We start from the raw sequence: 22,771 nt of genomic DNA, 5'->3' as shown, positions 1-22,771 counted from the left end.
GACTGGGGTAAATGTAGAGTAGAAGGGAATACTTGGATCAGTCACTTGCCAAGGTAATAAAGAGCTTTAAATATTTGTGACCCATTCCCTGACACTGAAACCTATATGTTCTCCCACAGAAGAGGGGTGAAAAAACAATCAACCTAAAAGCTAAGCTCGGAGCCAGACGGCATGTGCATCTGTTTAATTCGCCCACTATACCGAGGAAGTTTCAAACCTGGGTGACTCCACGACTCAAAGTCACAAGAGACAGCACCGGCTCGTTGCATCGGTCACACAGCTAGGATTTGCCCTTTTGGATTCTACCTCTTTGGAGAGGACAGACTTCCAATTTTAAAGGGCAACTGTACAAACAGGACATCGGAGTATTTATATTCCTCTCCAAGCACCGGCACAAGCAGCAGGGGTCTAGTGGGTGATTTATGAGGTGGGAATGCTTCTTTGAACTGTACGTTAGATGGGGGTTGCCTTTCAAGAGCGGAGAGGAACATACGACGGCGGTCTTTTCTGAAGAGCTCTCACAGTGGCTTTTACCCAGGTGTCCACAGCTGTTAGGTACTCAAAATGAAGTCCTCTCCTTCCATACTCTCTCTCTCTCACTCACATACAAAGTCAACACACCAGAGAAGGCCATTTTTCTTTTATTTATTTCCCAGAAGAGCTCTTCCTTGCACTTTCCAGACACGATACAAAACAAGCAACAGAATTTTGTTTCATGTACAGAAACAGTTTGTTGGAATATAAAGAGTTACTGGTGATCGTTACTGAAGAATGTTGGCTTATTCCAGGGGCACTTCAGTATTCCTGAGGAATAATCATTGATTTCTCCTTCCTTCCCACTGGGATAGTCCTAGTCATTAGTCACTGTTCCTGTAAAGCAAGAAGGCTTGTATTATTAAAAAGCCATTTGGGTTCCTGACATGGAAGGTGCTGCATGATGTAAAGCAAGCCACTCAGCTTTGTAACATTTCCAAAAGGTAGGCTAACATTTTCATCCTTCGCTAGACTGAAAAGTTGAGTACGGAGAAGTGAAGCGGCTATTTTCATACCAGAAGCGTGCCATGTTTTCATGCATATATGCCTTCATTCTAATAAAATGGGTACTTCAAAAAAACCCCAACATTATAGTTCAAGTTAACTATTCACAAACTGAATAGAAATCCGATAGAAATCAAAGCCACAAAGGGCAGGAGGAAAGGCTCCGGTCGTCAGACTTCTTGAATGGTTGCACATCAGTATAATCCACACTGCAATCAAAGCACAAGGTTGTGTGTTTTGGGGGTGATAAATAAACAGGCTCAATAACCTGAAGAATAATGATTCTTTCCATTTTGCAAGGAAACCGTAAGGCCATGTAATTCCCAGCCATAGTGGTCTAAGCCTTAAATAATTGCTAGATGTTGTTTTTAAATTCAGATGAAGTCACAGTGACACCCACTTGATCGAATTACTTAAAAAGCCCTCAGAATCTTATCACCACAAATTAAAACTTTTCTGCATTTTAAGTAGTGTCTTGGCCTAGATGAATGGTTATTGCCTTGGTGTTAGTGTTTCATGGTCAACTTGCTAACCCAAAGGATGGGCAGCGTGATGACACAAACAGCTGCAAAGTTGCTTTGTAATCTCCTGATTATTTGGTATCATGAAGGTCCTTTGTCCTGTCTCATTCTCACTTAGGATTCAGAATTAAGAACTTGATCCTGAAGAATCAAGACTCCAGACTTCATAAAGCCCTGAGTAACCTGACCTCAAAGCTGACCCCTGGTTGAGGTCTGACTAGATGACCTTCTTGAAGTCCTTTCCAACTTGAATTATCTTGTGATCCTATGAACTTGATGGGTTTGGAAAACTAGAAATAATTTTGTTCAAGTTAATCTAAGTTAGACCTCTCTCTCTCTTAATAAAGCTGATTTTCTTGCAGGATCTCACATTTTGACAAGTTAGCATTTGAACAGAAACTGTTTTGTAAAGGAAGTCCTATAGGGTTTAGTATTTTCTAGGAAAAAAACAGATGAGTGATAATGCAACAATATTTTCCATGCTCCTAACCAACAGAAATGGAATAATTTCGTTGTAATAACCCTGGAGCCATTATCCGTGACACGACATTTTGGAGAGAATTAATGACATTAACCATTAGATGGCTTCATCCACATCTTTCCTCTCTCAGCATGTTCAGCCTCTTTGTGCCAGAGAAAGCTAGTGGAGACAGTGCACTGGAAACTATTTGTCTAGTCTTGTGCCATGCAGGCAGCTGCGCTTCTTCTGTGAAGTGTCCTTTCAATTACCTCATGCTCCGAAGGACCACCCTTGCTCCAGAGCACAGATTAGTCCTTAATCCAAACAAAATCCCTTACTGGGCTGACCTGAAAGTCAGATTTCTGTTGCCCAACGTCCCTAGTAACGAGCATCCTTGAATGAATAATGCGCTCTCGGAACATGCGAACAGGGCATTTACCACTCACATGAAGCCACAGATACATCAATCCAGTTTCTTTTTGGAGACAAATTGGAGGAATACCCTCAGGATGGTGTGGAAAGCTAACATGTTTTGATGTTAACACATCTGGCCAGGAGAGTCAGGCACAGAATTCTGAATCTGGGCCATAGCTGGCAGTATTGTAGCAGCTGCATCTAAGTCACAGTTTCTCTATATTGATATCCAAAATATTTTATTCTAAAGAAGTTGTTCAAGAATTTGTTATTGTTTCCCTTTCTTTACTGAAGATAGTATTTGTAAACAGGTATGTCTGGTAGGGCTGCAGAAGGCTGGCAAAAGCTCATTGACCAGTAAATCCAAGGAGAACTGGACTCAACTTTCGCTCTAGATGTATCAGGAAAAAGCTTAAAAACACCTCCACGCCTCCTTCATTAGGCAGACAAGCAATACAGGGGCAATTTTTGCATTCTGTGTACTTGCCATGAAAAGCTCCTGGCAGAACAATTTACCTCAGTACTTTCTGAAGTGCTAAAATAACTATAAATATATCCTGGTGGATGCCTCTCCATCAGTGAGATGCTTTGTGGATCTGAAATATGCACACACACCCCTTTTTATTCCACATACCACAATGACAAACTAGCATAAGAACAGCCCTTTTACATGTGAAGAAATAAAGAAAACATTAATGGAGTCAGTTTGTGGACTTTGTGCACTGTAGGCAGTTTGTGAGCTGACAAATGGTTCCTGCTAATTAATCTATTTTTAAATATTCTATCTCAACACCGTCAGTGATAATACTGAGCTCATTTAAATTATCCTCTTCAAAACTATTCAAAGTGTACAATTTCTTCAGACTAATTATTACATTACTATCCAGCCAAACAAGCCACAAAACTTACAAGTGATTAATGTTTTCATGTTGCAAAAAAACCCCCACAGAAGATCAAAGACCTGCTTCCACAGGCAGATCTACGTGACATGCTTCTTCCCAGTTCATCTCGTTCAAAGTCTGAAGACAGAATCTTACCACTAGTTTAGTTTGTCAGCTTTTCAAACATGTATTTTTTATTATACGTGTTTTCAGATTGTGGGAAAAACCTCCCTGCGGGATCTGTTAAACTAATTCTGCGTATTCAGTCTAGTAACTTTACTTCTAAATGCACCAGATATTAAAAATTACTAAAGAGCAGGGGAACCACCCCCACTTCGCAACACAAGTTTCTTCTTACTAGTGCTCTTTTGGGAAAGGCAGAGGAATATCCATTTAAATGGTGTCTAGATGTACCGTTTAATGCTAACTTATAAACAGTTACCAGTTAATAGTAACTAGTACCGATACTTACTTTTACAAATTTACCATGGAGAAGATATGGAGACTGGAAGTCATGTTGACAATTGGAATAAGCCATTCCTAACCCCATCCCTGACCCAAAAGCGATAGGCCATGTCTTTCCTGTGGGGGAAAGCAAGCCGAGAGGAAAAGTTAAAGTCAAGAAAAGCTGTTCATTTCACATGACCGTAATAGCATTGTTAAATAAGCACCAAGAAAGAATAAATTACTGGAAGACACGTATTTGGCATTTTCAAGTTCTATGAGTCCTAAAATCAGCTAAAACCCAGACCACTTCAGAAGATCAAAAGTAAGATATCATATTTAGAATTTAATGGAGAGCAATCTCTGAATTCAAGATATTACTGAAAATTATGGTGTAATGAAAGCATAACTAAAACAGAATTTAGATCAGTTATAAAACCCTGGCAAGATTGGCATAAATTGATGTCTAGACACATGGCTTCAGCCATTTGGCTCAAGGTTTCCTGCAATTCCAAAATTTGAGCTGAGCACAGTAGGAGCTTTGAGAGATGTCACGCGTAACAACCGTGTTACACAACAGTTAAAACTTTAGGTAACTCCATTTCAACTGAAAAGACCTGACCAGTTATGAAAGAATTGGTCTAACATGCTGATTAAGTTTTACACGCCTCAAAGATTTCTTGCTTTTAAACTGCACTTACAATGGACAGAAATTAGGAAACCAGGCACTCAAGATTACTGCACTATACTTACTTTTGAAGAAGATGACTGAGAAAACAATTCCTAATCCGAATCCAGCACCTGTAAGAAGAAACGCAGTGAGTGAGGACCAAGATAATGCAAAGTAATGGAAAAGGATTTAGTTCTCTACAGTAATTCTCAGGAATATCAGACTACAAGTTATTTCAGCACACCAACCAAAAACGTTCTTAAATAGCAATTCTGAAAAAAAATAATTCTTGCTTTCTTAAGTAACTGTAAGCAACTAATTCAGATTAGAATCCCAACATACCCAAGTACATTACCAGAAAGATTTGGAAAACAAACCAGACTCTCATCCCAGGGAAAGTTACTGAATTTCTGTCACCATCTACAATGTGGAATTAAGATTTATTTGGCTCATTGTCAGCAAATGAGAAACACTTAAACGAAAACTTATTGTGTCCTTGAGCTTTAGATTTTGCAGATGAATATCTTATTGTATTTCGTTTATCTCACTACTTTAACTACTTCAATGTGTGTCCTGAGGGCAGCAAAACTTTGATGCTTTGTGTTACCCTATACCTTGCAAAAGAAAGCTCCAGGCTGCTTATCTTTCACATCCACAACATTCATTATGGAGCATATTTAAACACATTAGGAATGAATGACTTTTCACATCCTTATACTATATATAGAAATAACTGCAGCGGTTGAAAAAAATTTATCCAGCACCATTAAAACATTCGGCTGGCACATTTAAAAATAATTTTTGCTTTCCTTGGAAAGTGCGCTTATGATTTTTTGCAAGAAGTCAGGCAAGTCTGCAAAACTCCTCTCATGACTCAATAAATGCAACAGTGAAAACTCTGAGCTCAGTGGGTAAATTCCACCTTTAGTTATACCCAGTAAAGACAAGAATTTTAGATAAGGTGCAGAAGTACAGAAGGTTAAAAAATGGGAAAAAAAAAAAAAATAAAGTCACTCATGCATATGCTCATTTAAAAAAAAATCCCTAACAGCTTTGGGTTTATTTTGCAGCAAACACATCCTGTTATGGGTTTCAGTTCTCTCCTTTCAATATAAGAAATCTAACTTAAGTTTTATTAATTAAAAGACATTTTTTTTTTTTTAATAGTCCTAAAAGTATGTGAACCTTCTTTAAGCTCCTGTTGAATGCATTACTAAGTGGGTTGAGTCCAGAACAATGCCAAAGAATCCTATACCCTCTTGGCGTATAGGAGTATGTTCCCTTTTTTTAAGTTTCCTTCTGCTCTTTAAACCTTTTTCCTTGCAAAAAGTATACTCCTATTGAGGCACAGATTATTAAAACAATACTTACTGCACTGCCGAGTAAATTAACTAAGCACCCCACGTTTTTTATTGATTAAAAAACCCTCAAATATTAGAACAGAGATGACCAAAGAGATGATCTGAGCAAACCCCCTTATGTTCACTCTCCTGTTAGGATTTCGCTATCCATATTTACTGAGCAGTGGAAATCAGAGTTGCTTTCGAAAACTCTTTTCATTTTACTAGAGATTTTCAATTGTGACAGAGGTAACTACTTTACCAGGTCATTACAACTTGAGAGCAGGCTTACAAAACATGCAACTGCTGGGAAGAACTTTGACCGCCTGCCAAGTGGTCCTGACATAACTCCCCCAGACATTTTAGAAGCGGAGCATTTTGCAGAAGGTCAGGTTTTCACTCTAATCATTTGCACAGCTAAGGGAAAGTCTCAGCTCCTCAGATGCCTGCTCAGAGCTTCAGGCTTTTTCTGCATTTCAGACAGTAAGAGATACACTGCTCAGAGCATCTCGTATAAACAGCTCACTACTCATACTGTGTCACTGACCGGCATTTATACTCAGACTGGAAGAGACATCATGCATTACTAAGAGCAGCAGTTCATCCATGCTAATTCCTCCACTCCCCCTCCCCAAGTAGAGCCTTCCTCCGGTACCTTTGCTATAAAACAGCTGGTGTTGGCTCTCGTAGAATGTTTATGCTATTAAGGATAATTACTATCTTCAAGAATTCATCCAACGGACAACTGTTTGGCCCTCTGACCCAACTCCCTCTGCCAGCCTTTTCCTACAATACATAGTTAACGCTGCCTTTTTGGTTTGGGGCTGTTGTACTGTAGGTCTGAAAAGGACTTTCTAAAGGTAATGACTTTCTGTTCAGACAGCACGAGGTGTTGTTTGAACTGTCCGGTTCAGATGGCGTGTCACGCAGTGAGCGATACTGGTCCTACGCTTCCTGTCCAAGAAAAGATCCCCTCGGCCAATGCAAACAGTTTAGCTAATCAATGAGAAATGATTTACAGGATGACAAATTCTGCATCATCTCCGTGCAGAGCCCAGGCAGTTTCTAATATCACCACATTTTCCACGTTACCAGTCAAACCCACATTCTTCTCACCAGTGTGGTGGTAAACTGCTTGCTTTCTTGTCTTCAGAAAAGTCTGCACTAAGGAAGCAGCTATAGTTAATACAGTTTCTTTCCATCTACATCCAGAAATAATCATTATCTTGTATTCTCTTCACCTCCTTCAGATGCTCTCTCACATTACACCCCCGTTTGTAAGGCCTCCACACAGATGCCATCAATGCTGCTTCCTGTTGGCCACGGCGGAAGCTACAGGATATGCTTAAAAGGTGAAAAATTTATTATTTCTGCCAACTGCAATTCAGCCTAAGCCTAAAACAAAACCTAGGTCTTCCCCCCCACTAATACCAAGCACCACTGTTAAGCAGATGTGGTCCAGCATGACTGACTTGTTAAGACAGAATGGTCTTCAGAAAGCTTTTTTCTGAAGTAGTGATAAGCCTGGTTCTAGGGAAGGGATTCTTCTTTTTCATGAAAATGCACAGTGTCAATTTTAGAAGCTATCACTGCACCCTATTGCAGCGGGAAGGGGAGTAGAGTGCCTGATTAGTTTAAAAAGATGATGGTAAGATACGTAGCACCTAGCTTTATGTAATGAAAATGCTACAGAAAAGTAAAGGAGGAGATCTAAGAGCTAATGCTTTTTTTGTTTGCAGTACAAGAAGGCAATTTGAGAAACGAAGCCAAACAAGTACCTTAGCTTCCCTGTCCCAAAGGCAGTTCGGTTCATCCCGTCTCTTCCTGAGGAACAGATTACCATCTACGCTGAAAACTGTTGCTGATCCCAACATCCAATCGACAAGAAATGCTCAGATCTGCCCTCTCACGTCAGCCAGCGCACATACAGCATTTGCTCTTTTCTACTTGGTTTTAACGTGTAAGCATTGGTTTTAACTTAAAACCAGAAGCTTTAGCTACATTTAGTTCCTTAGCCCGTCTGGTTAAGAACCTATTTCTGTGGATAGTTTGTCACTCATCCTCATTCCACTAGAAAGTATTTGTGGTTATGTGGTCATTTCCTGTGTCTCCAGGACCAAGGGGGAGCTAAACCATCTTGCTTTGGAAGCCAAGTAACGCATTTCACTTTAATTCTATATAAAGTTACACCAGAGATAAACAATGGTAGAGCTGTTGATGAGTTTTACAGGTTTAAGTTCTCACATGCTCAATTTCCTTTTAAAGAGGCAACATGTTGCTTCAAAGAGCCTCCCACCTGACCAGGGGACACTCGGTCTGCAGCTGTTTCTACTAAAGATCAGCACCTCTAGGCCAGGCTTTAACTTCATAACAATAAAACATGAAAGGTTTATCTTACAATAAAAACAAACGAACATGGAAAAGCTAAGGGCTTGATCCATGCCGGGCACATTTTCCCCTCCCTTTCTTGCATGACAGACTCTTTGGAGGAAAAGGCCACAGGAAAGAGTACAATGCATTTTTCACCTCCTCTGACAGTTTAAAATGTTTAACTAGAAAAACAGTCTCTTCCACCCTGCATTTATCATTTCAGCTTAAACTCATTTACAGTCAGTGTCAACAGGGGACAGGACAGTTCTATGGACATCTTATTCCCGCCCTCCAGTAAGTGTCCCGGCCGTACGGACCAGCACAGCCACACGGAACTGGTATTAGGCAGAAAGCCCAGTCTCCCAAACTTTTTCATTCTACTTTTTTGGCTCATACACCTTCCAAGAAAAATGTCACAGTACCTCAAATCAATCTAACACACAGAAGAGCACGCGCCGTATACCCAACAGGACATCATAAAAGTGTCTCGGAGAGAAACACAAATCTTTGGTATGGGCTCCTGCCCCATAAGAACATCTGGGAAAAGCTTTTTGTATGAATTTAATCAACAGTCCCTCCAACAGCGATACTACACAGTCCTTTCCTAGGGTAGCTATGGGCTGAAGCAGCTATTAAGACTGCCACACCTATACAGACTTTTCTTCAATAGCTTGAAACTTAAAATAGAAGGATTAAAATATGCTCATTGACATCTGGCAAATACGTTGCTGTTACTATAGCAGCTGGAAGTTTTTAAATTACTTAATAGTTTTCTTTTTGTCATCAGATTAATTTCCTCCGCCATTCCTTACTCACAAATACAAAACAGAGAGCTTCAGCCTCCTCTCCTTCAGATTCTGCTATTTTACAGTTAAAAGAACTAAATGATTGAAATAAAATGAGGAACGAGCTCCTGGAAGATGGCTTCTTGTTCTAAGAAAATCGCAACCACTCTGTACAGACAAGACTCTCTAAAACAGGTCACGGACTTGTCCCAACAGAGAAGATTTCTTCCCAACTAGAAAGAGCTTCATTTAGGATCAAGAAAATCTATCAAGCTCCATTAGTTTCTCTCTGGGGACAGTGACAGCAACAGCTTAAAGGTCCAACAGCAGATCTCATCCACGGGCCCACTGCACTGGACATTCCAAATAAGCATCAGCTCCATCCAGCACTAAAATTTGCTTTAGGTTAGGAAATACCCAAGAAAAGTCAAGATCTTCAAAACAGAACAAAACAAAAGGTAAGGAACTCTCAAAACTATATTCTCCCTCCTGTTGTAGGGTGTTCTGTCTTACACCCCTCCAATCCCACTTTGACAAGATGCATAGATAATTGTTTTGCAAAAATGGGGAGGAGAGCCTTCTTCATATACCAGGGCCTTTATAGGGCAGCACTTCGCACCAGTTAGAAATCTGAGACCATGAAATCACTTATTTACAGAGAGAATTAATTTTAAGCAGACTCTTAGCAAGGTCTTTCATGGCAGGAATCAGATTTTCTTCAAACACCAACTTTGAAGCTTTCATTCTCATCTCCCCCGTTGTGTGGATTGTTTACATAGCAGACAGAAAAATGAGCAAGGACACAGAAGAAAACATTGTGAAACTATATACCAAGTACTCGAGGAAGAAGCAGGAAAAAAGCGTGTTTTGTTTTATTCTAGCATTTGACTGTAGTAACACAGAATACTTGGAATGACAGAATATAAATATCCAAATACCATTATAATACAAAAATCCCGACATGCTTTCTGGGGCCGCTTTCACCCTTAAGCACTCCTGCAGCTCAACCGCTGCCCAAACCTTAGATAAACATCAGCACTTTTGCAGATGGACACACAGCAGCAGGAGGTATCGCTGTTAGCCCATGATCTCCCAAGCGATCACAGCTATAGTCTCGTAGCTGGACCAGAAACTTTTCATCCTCACACTGGTGAATGAGCTGGTGAGACGGGAGGGCACACACATTTCCTCTCTCTTTTAAAAGGGGGAGAAGAGTGGAAGCTGCTCTTTGGCATGTCTGTTGTGTGACAGCACAACAAAGGATCTCATCAACACTGCACCAAACTTTCAGACAAAATCTGGGTTGCACTGGCTTTAGAAGCACATATATAAGAAATCAGCAAGATACTCATAAAACAGAAAATATACCTCTGACAGAAAACTCTACCTTGTCTTACTGCAATAAAATATCCCACCATTGAAAACGATGGCATTGCTGAAAAGAAAAGTTTTGCTAGAGTGAACACATCCACATTTTTCTTCTGCAAGCCTAACTGAGGGTTGGCAATCATGCTTCTTCACACCCAGTCAACGTAGGTTGACCATTACTGACGTCTACTGGCCCGTCTAAGAAATAGAGGCAATTTAGAGCAAGTAGTATTACGGTGGCATCTCACTAACAGAAAAGAAGCCTGATCCTTATCAAGTCTCTCGCTATTAATTTATTATCATCAAGAATGTGCCAGCAGCCCCACATTTCTCAGAGAACTATATCTGATACAACAAAGAGTTGTTCCCACCTACTGCTGTAACATCTCAAGGACCAAAGGAGTGGTTTAGGATATCACTTGGCTACAGTCCCCTTCCCCTGGACAGTGTCACAGTGTGCCACCTCCCAAAGAAGGCACAGCTGGCATCTTACCAACACACTAATGCGGAGGACAAGAAAGTCAGTGCACTTTGGATTCACTTCCAGCAGAGGGGATCTTACGTAGTCTGGGGTTTTAAATGGCTGCACTATCAGACAGACGTCACAGCTCTTCTTTCCGGTTTTCTTGCACACCAGAAGCATTGCCAAGAGCAGGCTGGAACAAGGGTCGAGCAGGGCTTCCCCCACCGTCGCTCACGGCTTTGGTTAGTGAGCTGATCGGGCGCACCTAGGCAGGGCAGAGGTTCCTGACTCAGTCGGATGGCCAGCCAAGAGGAACAGCAGGACACAATGCAGTTAGGAGAAGAGAGACCTGGATTCCTACAGATTTTCCTGTCTTTTTCTTCCAAAAGAAGAGAATAGACTCCTAATTTGTAGACACTCATTGTGTTCAGAACTCTGCTAATAACATAACTAAATACTGCTTTTTAAGTAATGATTTTTTACTAAAAGCCTATTCTCAGACCACATTTGTGCACCTCTTCCAAATAAAGCATTTTTCCGTTGGCTGTACAGCCTCCCTATGCAGCCTAAGCCATAAGCAGTTAATATTTACACTACTTGGTCTGCTATAAGATACAACTAGTAGAATTGGATCTTCTCCTGTGCGACAAAGGAAAGTAACTTGGGGTTACAAACAAAGCTCACATAACAATGCAGTTGTGTGCTCACATAATATTAGTGTTCTCCAGTTTTAAAAACAAAATCCCAAATGATGAAAAAGTCTTTTGACCTGGTAGCTAAGGCTGGATGGCCACATTACAATTGCTAAGCAAAAAAAACACTTCAAAACAGGAATTTCAGGATTTTTGTATATTTAGATAAAGTCTAATCCAGTTTTCAGAAAGTATAATCAAGTTTTATCATTATATAGACTGACTTTATCCTATTCATAACCATGTGAAGGATAATTTAAAAATACTGACATTGCAATCCATACAATGATTCTTTCTGAAACATTCAATCTGTGGAATGACACAAACAATACCATTTCACCCATGCCATTAACAGAAACAGCTATTCAAGCAGGCCAGATGATGCAAGCCAGAAGAAATCATGTTAACAGTTGCATGAGAACTGAAAGTGCCCTTTTCTCTTAAAAAATTCCTATTAAATGGAAATTAGAAGTGTTTTATTCTCAGATGTCAAAACAGAGGATTAGGGGAAAATGAACATTACTACACTGGGTTATTTACAAGCTTCCAGACTGAATTTTGGTCAAACACAGACCTACATCAAAACATTTGTCTCCTGAAAAAAAAAAAAAAAAAAATGAACTTCAACACAGCAACTTAACACACCAGCCAAGAAGCAAACAGCTTTCCCAGGTCTGCCTTTCAATATCAGGTAAATGACAGTGTTCAGCTCATTTAAAACTACACCGGTTTCAAGACAAACCAAGACACACAGGCACACAACTCTCCCTCCCCTTATACACATACTCTTTGTTGCCTCCTTGTTCCCTGGAAATAGCATATAATAATAATTTGTCCAAAATTATAGCCTTGCAGAGAAAAAACAAATCTGTCAGTCCTTCGTGAGTAACTATCTTTCCACATAAACAGGCACGAACTATCAATTAGTTAAATAAACAAACCCTTTAAACAGGGTTTGAAGCTGGTAGGATGAAAGAAGACCACAATACTATTTACTTCCCCTTCCCTTCTCCACAGAGCTCTACTGATAAAAAAGAAGAAATGATTGTGAAGGCTGGAGAGGACACAGGACTTTATAAAGCTTTTCAAGCTGGAAAGAAAAAGAAAGCCCCTGTAGTTCAATTCTCCTTCCCACACATGAAATAAGCAACTTTTCTCATGGGTAAGAAAAATCAGTATCAGGAAGAAAGATCAAACAGAAAGTTAAATTATTTGAATGACTGCACAGGAGAAAAGTCTTGAGAATAGTGTGAAGCTGGAGTCAGTATGATTTGGATCACCCATCGGGGAAACCACCTGGTCAGCCAAGAAAGCACAACCCAGCCCACTCCACACAAACCACTGTGTCTACAGCTAGATTTAGAAGAGGCAGAGGAACAAAAATACCTAGGCCCACCCTCATAATTAGCAAAACAAATAAATGTCAGACCTAATAAAAAGGAGGTGAGCACATAAACTCCATTTAACAATGTTTTAATGCTTTGTGCAGGCATACAGAGGTTTACAGAACTTAACTCTTTGAAATTAAACACTGTCTTAACAATGCCTGACAACATAGTCTATTTTGAACTAACAGGAAAAAAAAAAATCATTGTAATACTAAATTACAAGATGCACACAGGTAGTGACCAGGAGGTAAAAAATATAATACGTCATTTCAAAAGACGTAATGTAAGATAAACGTATATTTTGGACATTTTAGTGGCAGGAGATCAAGTTTTCTTGATCCTATTACAAGATAGGACAGGCTGCATAGCCTCCAGCTATTATTTAATACTATTAATACTATTTGATACTGTTGCTAATAAAGTCATCCTGATAGCTGCTACCTCCCCTTCTCACTCTCTTCTGCTTCCCATGTCCTTCCAGCTCTCCAGTTAATCCACAAGAGCGATCTGTCTCTATCATTCTCACAGACGCTGCAAAACTGTCATGCATGCAAAATTTCAGAAATTCAGCGCTCTCCTCTATTTACAGGATCTGGAATGGGAAAACACAGGGCTAATTACAATGTTTTCCCCAAGCCATTGGCTGGAAAGAGCTCTCTTGCAATAGCGCTCAGGAAGGATGTAAAGGACGTACAGGAAGGAAACTGTGGCCACCAAAAGGAAAAGTCCAACGAAGTAGTGAAGGTTTGGTAAACTTCTATATCCCACAATACAAGCAATAAGTAAAAAAGTTCGTTCATTTTCTTTCTTTCTTTTCTTTCTTTCCAGTTTTCAACTGCCCTTGATAGTTTATCCGAAACTCCAGCAAACTTTGCAGCAACATTACAAAAACAATCATCACAAGCACATGTGTATTTCAAGTCCCTGCAAAGAAAACAATCATTTCCACTGAGATAGCCTGAGAAAGTTTGTGTTGTTAGCACTCAGTTAACAGTTTGCACAACTAGGCCATTGACTCACTTCACATTTAAAGGCCATCATCATCTTCAGTCACAAACTACTGGAGTATGAAGCAACTTCTGCGTTGTTCTGACTTCCAAAGTTCATACCGAGTCATTTGTTGTTAATACCACAAAGGAAGTTGTCAGCACAGATGCTTCAGTTACTGGATCAATCGTAAAAGCACACAAAACAGAAAAATGCTATCACACATGAAGAGAAACATGTGTCTGAGGCCACCACACTGGGTTTAGCGCTAGGGATAAAATTAAAGAGCTGCAGCCCATATGCCCTTTTTGGGTAATCTAATGAAAAACATGAATTTTACTGAGACCTCTACTCAATGCCATCGTGAAGCTAACACTGGGAATGCTTGGTCTAGAGCACTACTGCAGAAAGTCTAAGCCCATTTTCTTTCTTCTGTTACCACTTTAGGATGGAAGAAAATACCAAATTAAAACAAAAGGCCTGCTGAAGAGACATGCTGCATCAAAAATCAACCCTGTATTCACGTCTTTAGGCCTCCTGGAGAGACTTTCCACGTACAGGATTCCTACATGTACAGCTGCAGCATGGAACAAGTTCTTGTTTATAATTTGGCATACTTAATATTTTATGATAAAGCAACTGATGCTATGGAAACATAAACATATCTGGGTATGTTTGTCAGACAAACCTGAATAGAATTTCATAAGGCAAAACACTGCTCTGGAGCACTTGACACTTTTCAAAGGCTAGTTATAAACAATGGAAGTTTCAGTTTACTTAACATTATTAAACATCTTTCCTAATGGAAAAGCATTAGGCAACCAAAACCCTGAGCTCCTCATCAGCTTTCAAGAATAAGGCCACTACAGCAACAAGAAATAAACATCCATATTTCTCAGATATTATTTAAGGTTCTAAAAGAGACTTCTGCAACAACATGGAATGCATACCTTTCGTGTCAGATACTTCACTTCTTGCTCTATACATTGCTTTTAAAGATTTGATTGTGTATACACATTTCATAAAGCCACAACCTCCATCCAGTCCATTTGCCAGCCTGTCACATGAAGAGCACTGAACTGCGCATACACAATTACGATCACTCATAAAACTCACAGTTATAAGTGAAATGCTGTGAATGGTTTGATGTAGATCTGAAGTGCTGCACACATGTGCATAATCCTAACTTTACAGACAAACATGCATTGAAGAAAGACAATGGAACTATTCCCCTATGTAAATAAAAGGCACAACAATCTGCAGGGCTGGGACACCGGACGGAAAGCTGCTCAATGTCAAACTGCGCACACTGTACTAAGTAACACATGCCAAAGCTATCAGTGTGACACACTGCGTATTGCTTTTAATAAACACAGCCCACCTCGTACCCTGAGTGATGTGAACAGCTCTGCACAAACACATTTCGAAAACCAAGCCGTCGTCATAGTGAAACTAAAGGCGGGCAAGGTCGTGGCACTGAAGGACCCAGTTATGCCTACCCGGGGCCCATTCATTCAGGCCAGGAGGCGGCCGCCCGGCCGCGGAGCTCAGCGAAGAGGGAGATTTCCCAGGGAAACCTCTCATTTTCAACACAGAGAGTAACCAGAGACCAAAACCGACCCTCCGCTGCCGGATCGCGGGTAAGCCAGGGCCGGGCCGGGGAGAAGAGCCCCGGGGAGGCCGTGGCAGAGGGCCCAGCGAGGGTCCCTGCCCGCGGCCAAGGTCACCTTGCCAGGCCCGGGCCGCCCGGCGCCCTCCCTCCCTCCCTCCCACCGCGGCGGTCCCCGGCCCCCGGGGGCACCGCTGCTCTCCACTAAGGGAGGAGCCGCAGGACACCCCGCCCGGCCCCCCAGCGCGGCGAGGCCGCCGCCGACCTAGGCCGGGCCCGGAGCGTCGGGGAGCACCGGGCCTCACAGGGCCCTTCCTCGCCGGGACCGGCCGCGCCGCGGGACCGGGCGGGCGGCGGCCCTTCCAGCCCCGAGGCGCCCGGCCAACCGGCACCGCTCCTCCCCGGGTCCTCCCCCTCCGCCCTGCCCTCCCCGCCCTTACCCAGCTTGACGGCAGAGTCTGCCATACACCGGTCCCACTTCCTGCCCAGCTCGCCCTCCGACGCCATCTTGGCCGTCCCCTCCCACCTCAGGCCGTGCCCTGGCCTCCTCCCCCACGCAACTCTCGCGATATCTGACGGCGCGGGCAAGCGGCGGAGCGCCAGATCTCGCGAGATTTCCCACACACACATACACACACTCTCTCCCTGTCCCGGCCGCCGTTGTCAAGGTTACCGGCGGGAGGGTGCCGTGGCGGCCCCGCTCGACCTTGGGTCCGGCCCAAAAGCCCGTTTTTCCCCGTAGGCCCCGAGCCATCACAGCCCTAGCCCTTCCTGGGCCTCATCTCTTCAGGCAGGGCCCCCGCTGTGTCCTTGTGAGACCTCATATCCCTCACTTCAAGGCAGGATCCCCATCCTCACAGGCCCCCGGCTTGGGCTCACCCCTGTCGACCTGGTCCCCTCAGGGCTCTCACCTCATCCTTAGTAAGAGCCGATCTGTGCTGTAGGGTCCCATCTCTCTCTCTGCAGGATTGGGTATATCCTGCTGGACACACATTCCCAGGTAAATTTTCCCTCATCAAGGCTCACAGAGGTGCTGTGTCCTACCCAGCTGATGTATCTTTGCTGTTTGTCTTCACCGTCTCTTCAGGGCCTGAAATGAGGTACAGGTGTGTTAAAAAAACAGCTGTTGCCAATTCCTGTTGATGTCCCAGGGGTCGCCTCTTTTACTTAAGAGCAACCTAGGCCTCATGCCTTCTTGCTTAGCTGGGGAGAGGAGATGAATAGTATCAGGAAGAAAAGAAAGAGTTGAGAAGTTACTTAATACAATTGGATGTTAATATTAGAGTAAAGAGTGGTGGGAAGGTTTCTCAGTGATTTGTAGGTCTTTGGTGCATGCTGAAGTGTGCTACAGCCTTGCGGAACCAGGAATGTAAGTGTGAAGAGTTTCAAATTTACTGTACTGAACTTTATATTGCAAATGTTGTGTAGGCTTTCTGGAAGTCATTTCCTAGAAACCTTGTGAAAAAATAGAGAGTGTTTTTCAAGTAATAATGTCCCCATTCACACCTGGTAAGGCAATTTTTAGCTGTGATTACTTTGTTTTGATTTCTTCAAGTTCTGACAGTTTATCAAGTTGGAGAGGAGGAGGAGACTCTACTGCTTTATAAAACTGAAAGTTCTTTAACAAGTCAAAGACTAAAGCAACAAATAGAAGTCAGAACTCACTGAAGGTGGCAAAAATTTTCTGAAATTATTGTTTGTGGTCTTTCATTTGTCTTATGTATAACTGGGTTTGATCTAGAGCAATGATGGAAGATTTTTCCTATATTTGGTTGAGTTCAACTCCTTCACATATCATTAAACAATTATAATTGCCTATTATTTTTACTTAATTAAAAAATCTAAATGGCTTTCAAAAAAAACTATTTTGGAAGGCACATAGTTAACCTAAGCCCTTGAAGGTTCAACACATTTCCCTGGAGAAGGCAGTTCTTGTTCTTCTGTAAAGGGAACCTCTCTTTCTCCTCTTCCCCTTGCAATTTACTCAAAATCAGTTTGCATTGCTGCATAGTCAGTATCACAAATAGAACCATGCACCAAGTTACTTATAAAAATACCAACAGGATCAAGCAGTTTTTTCCCTGACTGGATAAAGACGCGTTTTCTGAAACCACTGACCCAGTGGTACGTTCCAATGTGCCAGCTCCACCCTCCCATTTCCAAGCAGCTCTGGAAAACATCAGGAGGAGAAAGATACTTGAAGCCTCCGGATAATTATTTGATACCCCACCCCCAAATTAAATTCCAGAAATCAGTGTTTAAAAACATCCCAGAAATGTGGTCTTCTCTTTGGCAAAAACAAATACCTGGCGCAGGTCAATGTGTAGTCTCACTTCACACTTACTCATTTTCAGACTGTTCAGCTTGCCGGAAAGCGCTGTTTCTTCGGGGATGAAAGAAGCGGTGGTGAGCTGTTGGGCTGTAAGGCGCTTCATAAAGGGTTGTGTTGCTGTGTAATGGGTCTGCATGTATTTTGACAGCCTTGCGTCAGGAACCTGGTGCATTAAACCCTTTCTAAGGATATGGAATAGTTCAGTGTAATTGTTTTGAATGTCTAGCTTCCTTCTGAGAAATTGGTCTGCTTCTTTTAAATCCTGGAGTCACTGAGTGATCGGAGTGGGCTCTGGAAAATGTTATCCATTAAGGATCTAGAGCACATTCCCTGCACCCCTTCCCCACCCCAGGGAAAGATTAAGGCAGGAGGAAATGTGTCCAAAGACAGCCTGTTCTCTCCATTGCTATAGTTACTTGGCAATTAGACCCTCACAGTGTAATACTGAGTATTTATTATTGTATGACGCCAAGGTGATGTTTAGAACATGCGGTTTTGAAAAACCTTTTTTGCATTTTACAGCCCAGCATGTGCCGTCCCAGGGTTCCTTCCCTCCCTTTCCCCTCACACTCTCTTCTCCTTTCTTTCTAGTAAATAAATATCTGGAAAAAAAAATAGAGGAGGCTGAAATGAAGCCAGAAAGCTTCAAAAATCCCTTCTCTGATGGAAGTCAACTTTTAGTAGGTTCAGACCTTGTATCAACAGTTTCCTTAATTATAAACCTAGCTTGAATTGTGTATTAAATTAGTAAGACTACTCATGGACTAAAAGTTGGGCATTCTTTTAAATACACTGCTGGTTATTTTTTTAACAGATGGTCATCAAAGAAAGAAGTAGAATTGGGAATCTGTGATGAAGAAGTACCACTACTATTCTTCAAAAATGCTGTTTCCGTGGTGCTTAGTGAAAGAAGCCACGTGGAGGGCTTGCAGTGGGCATGTCCATGCACACACCTGGTCTGGGGCTGCACCAGCCAGAATTCAAAGGCCCTTTTCATCATGACAGACTTTCTTTTATTTAAACTGTTAGCCCTAACTTTTACATAGTGCATTATAGGATGGTTCACCCTCACCCCAATAGTTTTAAAACTTCCAAGCAAGTTTCTTTTAAATCTTGATCCTTCCCAAGGATAAGTGTATTACCTCTTACCCCGTTTTTTCAAAGAATCCTATAGCATCCCTCCTGTCAGTTCCCCACTGGATACTAAGCTCTCTTCTTTTCCAAAGAATACACATGTGAGTTCTCCTGTAGTTTTAAATAACATGAATTGCCTCCCCCACACACATTTATTGTTGGGGTTTTTTTTTCCTGCCAAGAGTAGCAGTGATCTGCACAGGAAGACAGCAGTGTAGGAGTCTGCTGCTTGAAATGGTTGACGCAGCCTTGGTTGTGGGCCCCCACTTCACTGTCTCTGCTTCCAGAAAGCTTCTTTCATGTCACAAAGAGAATCTCACCTGGGCAGGGAACTTCAACTCTCGGTCTCCACTCCAGTTTGTTGGGTTTTTTTCCTCCCACATACAAGCCGCATTCACCAGCAGATACTGATGCTTATTTTTACTCTTTGAAAGCCTTCTTGCTATCCAAGCAACAACAACAAAAAAGTCCAAAGTCTGAGGAAAAAGAAACCCCTCCCCAGCAGGACTTTGCCCTGAAATGGGAAAAGTGCCAGAGACTCCATTAAGTCTACTTTGCTATTCTTATTGATTTCATGTGGAAGGCAGTCGGATACTGTGGGGATGAACAATAGTCTAAAGGCTGAGGTAGACTTGCATTAGGAGAGACAGCTTGTGATGCCGAGTGAAATATCATTCAGTCTTTTCATGGTGATCACATTCACGTTAATAATCAAGTCCATTTTGTGTCTGTGCTAATGTATTTTCACGCCAGTTTTGCAAAGCTGATGTAACGTTATATTCAGTAGTGTGGTACTGCTGGTTACAGTTGTCAGGTACGGCCGATTGAAGTGGAACTTGGAAAAATGGAACAAGATGTGTCACAGCTCATTGTGCTAATTCTGCTTTAAGCTGCTTTTGCTGTGAATATGAAGTTTGCCCCCAAAATCTCTGTAGGAAAGCACTTGCATGGAAAGACTGATCTGAGTTTTTGCTAACCCTTTATGTTACAGGCATAAGCACCACTATGACATTTCTCGTCTTTATTTGATTTGTACCATTTTGTGATCATTTCTTAGTTTAGTAGTAGAAATAGCAAAAGAACTCATGTACTGTATTGATAGAGGTTTTCTAATGAATAAGCCTGTGAAAGAGTGCTATTTTTCAGCTCTTTAAGTATGTTTTTCCATTCGTCCATGTCACTGGCTAATTCTATACAGATTCTAACTAGTGAACCGTGACTATTGTATTAAGAAAGAATCCAGGCCCTTACAATTCTTTTGGCTGGTATATTAGCAAGCTTGAAATGAAGTGCAACGTGTCAAGGAAAAAGTAAGGGAATGGAAAGTTTTGTTTCTTTCTAGTGCATTTAATCAGCTTCTCCTTGATTCTTTTTTAATGGCAGGCTGCAGACATTATTACTACAGTTAATGACAGAGCTTGACAAGAATGTTCTCAATACTCTCTTTGCCCAGGCTAAAGACATTTCTGAAAGCTCCTGTCTATCAAGCTTTCTGTGCTGAAAACAAAAAGTTAAAAGAGCAGTCGCAAGCACAGAAATAAACAGCATCCTAGAATATGCAACTACATGGAACGTGCTGGAGAACTAACGATGCCAGTAGTCCTGCAGTCTACTATTCTGCACTGATATTTAAAAAAAAATTCCTCATAGTCCTGTTCTGAACCAGCATTGCTGTGTTTCTTGAGGTGGAATTTCAGATACATCTTGGTGACCTGTGTCCATCTTGTATTAAACATTTTGTGGAATACAGTTGGATTGAAATCTGTGGCACATGTGAAAACAGTGCGGCTGCAAACAACTCCAAGGCATGTCCAGACACGGTGTTCTCAAAATGTGGGCAGGTACTTTTGGACTGAAATAAAGCAATTGGTATTAGTGGAGGAGGATATTTATATGTGAAAACAAATTATTTTATGTCCAAGATATGGACCCAGATTGCAGAGTTGTGACTTTTTAACATGACTCTTTGCTAAATCCCCTCTCTGTGGATGTCGGCTTCAGCTGAGTGGCAAAGCCTGCTCTCGGTCTGTAAAGGAGGGATGTGGGACATGACTTGGTCTTAATAATTTAGGCAAACCAATTGTAAGAAAATGGTCAAAGCCAGAAAAACCTCGTGCCTCTATGATGTGTGTGCTTGAGTGGTGTTTAAACTTTCATTTCTCTGCCCTTGCTGTGACAGTGCTGCCCTGGTAGTAGAATGTCTAATTTTTTGGCCAGTATATGGATATCTTGGGCTGCAAGGCTTATTGTCTTTTATATTAATCAAACGAGCAGATCTGCTTGGGTGCTGATGAAGTGGAAGAAAGTCTGGTTTTAGCATTCTTGGGGCAGGGGGGAGGTCAGGGAATGCCTCAAACCTCACACTAAATGGGCAATATGTTGTTTTTCATTAAACATGGTACTTTCATTTACTCATCGGTTCCTGCAGTGAATGGGGAAACTCTTAAAACCTTTATATTCCAAGAGTACTCTCAGCAAAGTTGCTTTGGAATTGGAATGGGAGGGAGGCTTTTTTTTTTATCGTTTGTGTGCTATTTTGACAGTGTGTACAAAGATCTCCATAGTGAGAGCTATCTGTGGCTTGAATACGGAATTCCAAGACACTGGGTAGTGTTGTAGGTACCTTTTTCCTATATTAGTTTCCAAGAAATCGCTGGTTTTTTGCCTCAAATCAAGTGATGCTGCTGGTTTACTGACTCTGACTAATAAAACCCAGCAAGCTAAACTTTACCATTGCTGGAAGACGCTTGCAGCAGTAAATTCAATTTATGAGAACTCCTAATAAAAGTTTACATATCTTTCAAGTGCCACAAGCTTGACAGGCAAGAAAATGGGCAATCTGACCTAAAAAAGCTCAAGATGTCTTTTTTTCTTTAATAGAAAAATGAGTATTCAGTGAAGCATGAAAGTTTTCTCTAGGACCATGTTTCTAAGCATGTTCTCACAGTCACCCTTGGTCCTGGCTAAACATTGGAATAAATAAAATAAATAGCATTTCAGCATGCATGCAGGAGGATAAAATAAAAACCACATCGTGTTGGACCGCAAACACTCTATGAGTTCTGGCTAAACGTGAAAAGTACTTTGTAATGCTAATAAGTATTTATTTTTTTTGCTTCCTTGAATATAATCAAATGTACAGGGAAAGCACATGTATTTTGTAGTCGCTGATTGCAAGATCAAAAGCCTTGTTATTAATCGCACATGAATCTGATGTTGTAGGGCTGTTAAGCCATCAACTGACATCATTGTTTGCTTCCTTTGTTTATAGACCCTTGTTTTAAAGATGCGTAATCCTGACATGAAACCTTTTGAGCGCATGCTTTTCTGTTTAAGTGGGTGATTCCGTGCCAGGAGGTGTGGGAACTGTGCAGGTAATGCCACCTCACAGCACTCAGATTTATCGAATGACCCCGAATTAGCTGTATTTGGTGCCAGCCCCTCCACGAATCACAGCAGAAGGCAGGATGGCTACAAGTGTAGTTACATACGCGGAGCCTTCTGCCTGCTGAGATCCACTCCACACTGCGAACTGCAGCCTACCAGGGAGAGTCTGGTCCTACATCTTAATAAATAAACAACAACAAAAAAAATCCCTTAAGCATGTCCTGCTGTAAACAAGCAGAGCAAGCAGCTGGTCCTCATTTGAAAAGATGTTACATCAATTTCAAAAGGAATCTGCAGATGATCTTAATGCAAATATTTTTTGGAAAACAAAAAGCAGCTGTTTATTCTTCTTTATACCTATTAGCAGGAAAACAAAATCCAGGATGCTTGTATTTCTTCCGCTTAGAAAAACATCCTCTTGGCGTCGACATTCATTTGGATCTCAAATTGTTTAAAATATACGGGGATGCTTTTGGTCTGCTGCTTCA

At 41.5% G+C, this 22,771-nt stretch overlaps 1 protein-coding gene and 1 long non-coding RNA gene across 2 annotated transcripts; one reads left to right on the top strand and one right to left on the bottom strand.

The window, feature by feature from the left end:
- Positions 1-625: 625 nt before the first annotated feature.
- MICOS10 (mitochondrial contact site and cristae organizing system subunit 10) lies at positions 626-15,999 on the bottom strand. The gene is made up of 4 exons (XM_074560336.1): positions 15,871-15,999; positions 4,512-4,559; positions 3,787-3,896; positions 626-870 (listed from the first exon to the last, which is right to left on the bottom strand). The coding sequence occupies exons 1-4, from the start codon at positions 15,935-15,937 to the stop codon at positions 862-864; spliced, it is 234 nt and encodes a 77-aa protein (XP_074416437.1). The 5' UTR covers positions 15,938-15,999; the 3' UTR covers positions 626-861.
- Positions 16,000-16,685: 686 nt separating this feature from the next.
- On the top strand, positions 16,686-18,695 carry LOC141732036 (uncharacterized). Its single transcript, XR_012583937.1, has 3 exons — positions 16,686-16,799; positions 17,785-17,836; positions 18,577-18,695. It is a non-coding gene; the product is annotated as an uncharacterized LOC141732036 (long non-coding RNA).
- Positions 18,696-22,771: the final 4,076 nt, after the last annotated feature.

The sequence above is a fragment of the Larus michahellis genome, chromosome 16, assembly GCF_964199755.1.
Source record: "Larus michahellis chromosome 16, bLarMic1.1, whole genome shotgun sequence".
Classification (NCBI taxonomy): domain Eukaryota; kingdom Metazoa; phylum Chordata; class Aves; order Charadriiformes; family Laridae; genus Larus; species Larus michahellis.
This window is presented reverse-complemented; position numbering and strand designations above follow the sequence as displayed.